Raw genomic sequence first — 8,636 nt, forward strand, 5'->3', positions numbered from 1 at the left:
ATGTAAGGTAGATTTCTTGGAATTCATAGCTATGGTTGTCAATTGTACTGCAGAAATAGATTGAAAGTCACAGAAAATTGAGGTTGTTGTGGCAGCGGCAGAGAAATACTTGAGACTGCAAGGTTTTCCTGCAGAACAGTTACAGGAGGTGTTGAGTGGTAGTGTATTGGAGTATGATTAGATAAGGTAAATAGTGGAATGGGGTGGTGTTTTTTTTGTATATATTAATTTATTCATTTTTTATTTCGAGAGGTCTAATAGTTGTCAGGGTAATGTTTCCTTTACCCCAATTGTATAGTACCGTATCACAAATAATTTTATTAAGTTAGGCCGTAAATGGCCTCACACTCCAGTACAGTAGGTGGCGGTGTATACACTTTAAATAGGATGCGATTCGCCAACACAATCCCAAAGAACAAGAAGATCACCGCGCTGGAGGGGCGGATCACTATGTTGTTCATCCTGATCACAGCAGTGCTGTTGAGTCTCTAGGCTAGCACAGCTTACGCTAGCTTGGCAATAGCTCTCGCATGAATTAGCTCGTTTCTATTTACGCTACGGTCGAACTAAATATATATTTTTAAAGAATGTCGAAGGAGGTAAGTTTGTATTGATTACTATTCATTAACGTGCTGATAGGTTGTAGCGTTTTAGTCCGTAACAGTCATGCTATTTTGAAGGCGACGCATTCTTACTTACCTAACGTTAAACATGACAGCAGGCCATTTGATCTGACAGCAGGCCATTTGATCTGCAGTTGTAAAGGTCTTTGTCAGCATTGTTATTTAGCGAGTCACCAGTATTTTTACAACTTATTATGAAGATGCATTTTTTTGTAAACATTCGCCCATTTGTTCACAATTGCAACTGAATTTTTATGGCGCCTGCATCAAGTAAAGTGTACAGTCCGCCATTTTATCTAGCCAGTTAACGTTAGCTAGTAGAGGGCGCGCGGTGACGCTCGATAGCTAACGTTAGCTCTGCGAGATTCGCTTTTGTCGCGGACTTTGAATAAGCAAAAAGCGCTAGTGTGTTTGCGTTTAAATTCATTTCAAAATGTGCACTGCTTGTTAATTTGTATTATAGATAGTTTACTAGCTAGCGTTAGCGAAATGGCTTATTCATAGAATGGCTACCAACCCAGGCTCCCGATGCGTTAAAGCAGCAGGCCGCATGCCTAACTAGCAAGTAACGGTAGGCCATTTCTGAGTGTAGTAGTAGACCTGACCTGCCATGGCTAGCAATGATCCCCATTTGCTTCTAATCCAGTGTGTTTCCCTCGTATTACATTCAGTCTCCCCGTGAGCCGGAGCAGCTCCGCAAGCTCTTCATTGGTGGGCTGAGCTTCGAGACTACCGACGAGAGTTTGCGGACCCATTTTGAAAGATGGGGATCCCTAACAGATTGTGTGGTGAGTATTGCATTGCTTTTCTAATACGGAACAAAAATATAAACTCAACCATTTCATAGTTATTTTTTTAATGAGTTACTGTTCATATAGATGAAATACATTCATTGCACTACACACCCTAGTACAATTCCAGGCTGTATCACAACCGGTCATGATTGGGAGTCCCATAGGACGGCACACAATTGGCCCAGCGTCATTAGGGTTTGGCCGGGTTAGGCTGTCATTGTAAACAATAATTTGTTCTTTACTGACTTGCCTAGTACATTTTTATTTATTTAACATCTTTTGGTTAAAGATGCCTTTAAAAATGGGCCTCACAATGGGCCTCAGGATCTTGTCACAGTATTTTTGTGCTTTCAAATTGCCATTGATAAAATACAATGCTGCTTGTTGTCTGTAGCTTATGCCTGCCCATACCATAACCCCACTCATCATGGGGCACTCTGTTCACAACGTTGACATCGGAAAACCGCTCGCCCACACAACGCCATACACGTGGTCTGCGGTTGTTATGCTGTTTGGACGTCTCAGATGATCTAAAATTACGTTGGAATCGGCTTATGGTAGAGAAATTATCTGGCAACAGTGCTGGTGAACATTCCTGCAGTCAGCATGCCAATTGCACGCTCCCTCAACTTGAGACATCTGTGGTGTTGTGACACAACTGCACATTTTAGTGGCCAATTGTCCCCAACCCATCATTTTAAAAGGCTAATTGATCATTAGAAAACCCTTTTGCAATTATGTTATCACAGCTGAGAACTGTTCTGATTTAAAGAAGCAATAAACTGGCCTCAGACTAGTTGAGTATTTGGAGTATCAGTATTTGTGGGTTCGATTACAGGCTCAAAATGGCCAGAACAATAGACAAAAAACTCGTCAGTCTATTCTTGTTCTGAGAAATGAAGGCTATTCCATGTGAGAAATTACCAAGAAACTGAAGATCTCGTACAACGCTATGTACTACTCCCTTCACAGAACAGCGCAAACTGTCTCTAACCAGAATAGAAAGGAGTGGGAGGCCCCAGTGCACAACTGAGCAAGAGGACAGGTGCATTAGTGTCCTCACAAGTCCTCAACTGGCAGCTTCATTAAATAGTACCCGCAAAACACTAGACTCAACTTCAACCGTGAAGAGGCAACTCCGGGATGCGGTGTTCCTCTGTCCAGTGTTTGTGTTCTTTTGCCCATGTTAATATTCTTTTTATTGGCCAGTCTGAGATATGGCTTTTTCTTTCGAACTCTGCCTCGGCCAGCATCCTGGAGTCGTCGAACAGCTCAAATAAGCCGAGAGAAACAACTTCACATTACTTTAAGACATGAAGGAAGTGAATCTGGAAAATGTCAAGAACTTTGACAGTTCTTTCACTTGCAATTGCAAAAGCCATGATGGCACTGGTTCTCATGAGGACCACCACAGGAAAGGAAAACCCAGAGTTGCCTCTGCTGCAGAGGATTGGTTCATTCGATTTGCCAGCCTCAGATTGCAGCCCAAATAAATGCTTCACAGAGTTCAAGTAGCAGACACATCTCAACCTCGACTGTTCAGAGGAGACGGCGTGAATCAGGCTTTCATGGTCAAATTGCTGCAAAGAAACCACTACTAAAGGACACCAAGAAGAAGAAGAAGATACTTGCTTGGGCCAAGAAACAGGAGCAATGGACATTAGACCTGTGGAAATCTGTCTGAGTCCAAACTGGAGTTGAACTGCAGAGTGAAGGAAAAGAAGCCAACAAGTGCACAGCGCATGTCAGAACTCCTTCAATACTGTTGGGAAAGCATTCCAGGTGAAGCTGGTTGAGAGAATGCCAAGAGTGCAAAGCTGTCATCAAGGCAAGGGGTGGCTACTTTGAAGAATCTAAAATATATTTTCATTTAACGCTTTTTGGTCACAAAATGATTCCATATGTGTTATTTCATAGTTGTGATGTGTTCACTATTCTACAATGTAGAAAATAGTCAAAATAAACTTTTGACTGGTACTTTTGTTATTATATCAGCAAATTAAACGGTTCAACTCCTCAGGTAATGAAAGATCCAGTCACAAAGAGATCGAGGGGCTTTGGCTTTGTCACTTACAGCTCTGTGGATGAAGTTGATGCATCAATGGAGGCTCGTCCTCATAAGGTTGATGGCCGCCAAGTGGAGCCCAAGAGAGCGGTTTCCAGAGAGGTGAGCGGTGTCTGCTGTGACTACAAAACACAACCTCCCAGTTTCACATATTTTGATGTTGGGGTGCTGCTACGGTTTCTGAATATGAAGTGGAATTGTTTTTAATTATCTGTTTGTCTTTTGAAGTGATTTTAATATTTTGAATGTCATGTTGGACAGGATTCCTCAAGGCCAGGTGCTCACACGACTGTGAAGAAGATCTTTGTGGGTGGCATCAAGGAGGACACAGAGGAGCATCACCTTAGGGACTACTTTGATCAATTTGGCAAGATCGAAGTCATCGACATCATGACTGATAGGACCAGCGGGAAGAAGAGGGGGTTTGCCTTTGTTACATTTGATGATCATGATGCAGTCGATAGGATTGTCAGTAAGTTCTCAAGTCAATACCATTGATACAGAAAAGCTGCTATTGTGTATTTAGATGTTTTACTTTTTTTCGTCAAGTAATTTACTGATCTGTTTTTAACAATCTCCTTTCTCCGCTTACAGTCCAGAAGTATCATACAGTGAATGGTCACAACTGTGAAGTGAGGAAGGCTTTGTCAAAGGAAGACATGAACCGGTCCGGTATGTATTGTAGCAGTTGATTCCCAACAACAACTGAAGCTTTAGATGTGATGTTGAGAAAGTGACTGACCTGTTTGTCTGAATTTCAGGGCCAAGAGGTGGAAACTTTGGTAGAGGTGGTGGATATGGAGGTATGAGCACTCTGGTTTTTATTTCCTTTTAAACCATATTCATCCTTGTTCCGTAGGGAATTAATTTACTAGTTGGTTGCCCAGGTGCAATGCAGGCTTCAAGTTATTCTCACATCTGTAACAATTTTTTTCCTAGGTGGTTTTGGTGGAGGGAGAGGAGGAGGTGGAGGATATGGTGATAACGATGGATACAATAACTATGGAGGCAATGGTGAGTTCTTCTGTGTTTTTTCTAGATATTGTAAAATAAAATGTGGGCAATGTTTTCGGGAGGATTTGCCAGTTTGTCCAAAAGCTTAGCTTGTTTGACTTATTTCCTTAGGTGGCGGCTATGGTGGAGGTCCCGGCGGGTATGGTGGTGGCAACCGGGGCTATGGCGGAGGCGGCGGCGGTGGTGGTTATGGTAACCAGGGTGGCAGCTATGGAGGAGGAGGAGGATACGACAACTACAACAATGGAGGTGGTGGTGGTGGTGGTGGTGGAAGCTACAGAGGTGGTAGGTCAACCAAGCAATGGTGCGCTGCACATATAAATGGTGCCATCACTTAGTTTTGTATCGGGATAGCTGTGTGTGATGGATAGCTTGGAATTTAAAACTACTATCTGTGTCCTCTTGCAGGTAACTACGGAGCTAGTAGTGGTGGTGGGAGCAGCAGTGGAAGTGGTGGTGGTGGTGGTGGTGGTGGAGACTACAATGACTTTGGCAATTACAACAGCCAGTCGTCCTCCAGCTACGGCCCAATGAAAGGAGGCAGCGGCTATAGTGGCGGCAGTGGAGGGGGCCGGAGCAGCAACCCATATGGTGGTGGTGGTGGTGGTGTTGGTGGTGGTGGTAAGTCCCATGTTACACTTCCCCTTGAAGTAAACAAGAACTGAGCCTAAGTCCCTGGATTTGTAAGGGAGGAAAATATAGGCGTTTTCCTAGTAGCTAGTCCCTTGAGTTGAGCACTTACGTAAGGCCTGGCCCATTCTGCAGGTGGTTACGGAGGAGGCTCCGGTGGTGGATATGGAGGGGGCTCCGGAGGGCGAAGGTTCTAGGTTCTGAGGTAAGCGCTGTACTGAAAAAATTGCACTGCACCTCTAGATTGGACTGTTAAATGTAGTTTTGGAGTCCGTACATTGGAGGAATTGAGATTGCCATTTCCACTATGTGGCTTCCTTGGCACAGCCTAATCCAAGATGCAGCATAGTTGTTTTTAGAAAACAAAGCACTCCCTTTACATATGGCCAGTAGGCCTAGGCTCGAGGGCAATCATATACCGTGATACATGTGCTGAAATTGATTGTCTGAGTTCTGTATGGGGGATCCAGCAGCAAACCTTTACTTTCACAGAATCTACCATCTATTGAGCCCCTTGGCATATATGGATTGGACTGAGTTTGAAACATCCCCCCCCAACTCCACACACAATCTGCCCTTCTTGTCTTTGCTATGCAGTGCAACGGGCTTGAATTGAAGGCTTGCTCCTGGCTTTTCTCCTCTTGACCCCACTCAAATGTAGCTGATAATGACGAAAGAAGGAAGGTGCAAAAGTTTAACAATGTTGTTCCGTATTGTCCAACAGGCTACAGTACTTAGGAGAGGAGAGCCAGAGAGGTGACAGGGAAAGGAAGCAGCAGGTTTACCCCCTAGATCTGCTCAGCCAAGCACAGTTGTGGCAGGTTTACATCTGCCACATGAAGAGAAATGTACAGTAGAAAAGGAAAAATCATGTGGAGAGGGAGGGAGGGGAATGGGTGGGTCCTTTTCAAACCGTTCTTGTCAAATGCTTCCCAGCAGGATTATATGATTTTGTAGTTTTGCTGTTTTTGTCTTTGAAGTGTAAAGCATTCCACTAAGGTTTTATATAGGTATTTTGATTTTTCCCCGCACCTATAGGGTGTTTTTAAGATGTAACCGCCACCAAATCAAGATGAAATAAACCGCTTTTCAGTTTTGTTTTTTTACATTGTGTATTTTGATTGATGGGTTCCTGTTGATTGTGTTACATGAGATGAGTAGTCCTCAACAGATGAGTAGATGGTATGAAGTGTAATTGGAATATCCTCAGAGTACTTGCGTTATGTTCCATATTCAGTATCAAAGCATGTCATTGTTTAGAAAAGTGCATTTTTGTTTAGATAGTTTACCTCAATGCCTTTGGTGAAAATACCCTGCTTGCATACAGAGGTCAGAGGCCTTTGTGCTTCTGGGCCGCCGGGCCGGTTTCTCCCCTAAAGTTTAGCATTGTTGCCACTGGACAAAATAAAAGTTTTGCTTAATGGCTTTTCTGTTGGCTCATAGCTTCACAATCAATTGGAGTCTAGCTTACACACAGAACTTGAGACTAGCCTATCAATTGGAGGAGCCAGCTGAGAGGCTAGTCATTGGGAGGAACCAGCTAAGGGAGAGAAGTAGCAAGATCCCCGCGAGGAGCCAGTGAAGCAGGGGACAGCAGCAGTCTTTGAGTACAGATGGTTGCTCTTGTAAGACTAGCGAGAGGCAGCTCGAGAAAGGAAGGGGTATTTTATATACCATGCTGGTAGGTAAGAAGAGATTTTTGATCAACTCTTGTATTTTTAACACTCACCTTTTTGAAAATGTTAGCAGTCCATGTTAAGTCTCAGGGTAAATTCACTAACATGGGCTCCGTAGGCATTTTATTCCAGCAAAGGTATTTAATCTTAGAATAAGAGGGCTATAGATTTAGTGAATTAGTTAACTACCAGTGTTTTTGGTTGCCCAATTACCTGAATGATGCAAACCTTGACTGCTACTCAACTGCATTTGTGACAACATAAGTGGCCGGATATCCTCAACATTAATGACTAGATCTGGTTACACTAATGTTGGTAGTGCATGAAAATCTAGAATAAAGCCACTCAGTAGCACTAAAAATGTATGTACTTTCTCTAATATATCTCTCATTTTCAGGAATGTAAGATGTCTGCACTAGTGCACCTCTCATGCACCTTATCTTGCACCTCTACACCTGTACTGAGATGACCAGCGGTTGCAGGACCAATTATGACATGGGTATGCTGGATTTTTTTGCTTAAAAAAAAATTGAGATTCCTCACTTTCTCTGCTTTGTGCAGGCCAAATATCAGATTATTTCAAGATGAGGTGTGCATGCTTTGTGTGGTTTTAATTGCTTTAATGTTTGTCTTTCAGTGTCATTTTAAATGGACAGAAGGGACACTACAGGAATGCTGCTGGACAGTTTTAAAGTTTTGTACTAACTTGCAATAAAGTGTTTTGGTTTTTTAAGCATTTGTCTTTATTGTAAACACTTATGAGGCTCTGGTCTGTTTTTCCAAATGAAGTCTTGATTGTATGTTCTGTAGAGGCGGTTCATTCAGTATAGACAGCTGTATGTGGTGCAGAGGGAAATTTATTTTAGGTTTTTATCACCTATTTGCTGAATGTCAAATTCCTGTGTACGGAGTTTAACGGAAGTAGAGAAAGGAAGAGGTATGAAGTAGAGAAAGGAAGAGGTAGGAAGTAGAGAAAGGAAGAGGTAGGAAGTAGAGAAAGGAAGAGGTAGGAAGTAGAGAAAGGAAGAGGTAGGAAGTAGAGAAAGGAAGAGGTAGGAAGTAGAGAAAGGAAGAGGTAGGAAGTAGAGAAAGGAAGAGGTAGGAAGTAGAGAAAGGAAGAGGTAGGAAGTAGAGAAAGGAAGAGGTAGGAAGTAGAGAAAGGAAGAGGTAGGAAGTAGAGAAAGGAAGAGGTATGAAGTAGAGAAAGGAAGAGGTATGAAGTAGAGAAAGGAAGAGGTAGGAAGTAGAGAAAGGAAGAGGTAGGAAGTAGAGAAAGGAAGAGGTAGGAAGTAGAGAAAGGAAGAGGTAGGAAGTAGAGAAAGGAAGAGGTAGGAAGTAGAGAAAGGAAGAGGTAGGAAGTAGAGAAAGGAAGAGGTATGAAGTAGAGAAAGGAAGAGGTATGAAGTAGAGAAAGGAAGAGGTATGAAGTAGAGAAAGGAAGAGGTATGAAGTAGAGTAGTGGTAGCATTTTCAGACACAGAATGCATGATGTTTTGGGGTGGCAGGGTAGCTTAGTGGTTAGAGCGTTGGACTAGTAACCGGAAGGTTGTAAGTTCAAACCCCCGAGCTGACATGGTACAAATATGTCAACAGGCACTGTTCCTAGGCTGTCATTGAAAAGTAAGTAAAAATCCTTTAAAGCACTACTTATGTAGGTTTTTAGGGTATCTGGAGTTGAAGAGAACCTCCCTGGGCATCCCTACTGCCTTTGATCTGTCAGACTCACTAAACACACACACTTAATTTGTATATGATGTTGGAGTGTGTCCCTGGCTATCTGTAAATGCATTTTAAAACTAAATTGTGCCGTCTGGTTTGCTTAATATAAGGAATT

At 42.8% G+C, this 8,636-nt stretch overlaps 1 protein-coding gene across 6 annotated transcripts; it reads left to right on the forward strand.

Annotated features, from left to right (window-relative positions):
- Positions 1–408: 408 nt before the first annotated feature.
- Positions 409–7,535, forward strand: LOC118388656 (heterogeneous nuclear ribonucleoprotein A1-like). 6 transcript variants are annotated; one of them, XR_008144611.1, is made up of 12 exons: positions 409–599; positions 1,295–1,411; positions 3,438–3,584; positions 3,744–3,954; positions 4,077–4,154; positions 4,244–4,285; positions 4,422–4,496; positions 4,608–4,781; positions 4,905–5,117; positions 5,262–5,331; positions 7,200–7,301; positions 7,440–7,535. XR_008144611.1 is itself a non-coding variant. In XM_035777931.2 (11 exons), exons 1-10 carry the CDS (start codon positions 588–590, stop codon positions 5,321–5,323), a joined length of 1,131 nt encoding a protein of 376 aa, XP_035633824.1. In that variant the 5' UTR covers positions 410–587; the 3' UTR covers positions 5,324–5,331; positions 5,851–6,556. The 6 variants fall into 6 exon arrangements, 3 of the variants coding, with proteins under 3 accessions (XP_035633824.1, XP_035633827.1, XP_035633829.1); XR_008144612.1 differs by having other exon boundaries at positions 4,905–5,114; XR_008144613.1 differs by having other exon boundaries at positions 4,905–5,111.
- The last annotated feature ends 1,101 nt before the right edge of the window (positions 7,536–8,636 follow it).

Source organism: Oncorhynchus keta, chromosome 10 (genome assembly GCF_023373465.1).
Source record: "Oncorhynchus keta strain PuntledgeMale-10-30-2019 chromosome 10, Oket_V2, whole genome shotgun sequence".
Classification (NCBI taxonomy): domain Eukaryota; kingdom Metazoa; phylum Chordata; class Actinopteri; order Salmoniformes; family Salmonidae; genus Oncorhynchus; species Oncorhynchus keta.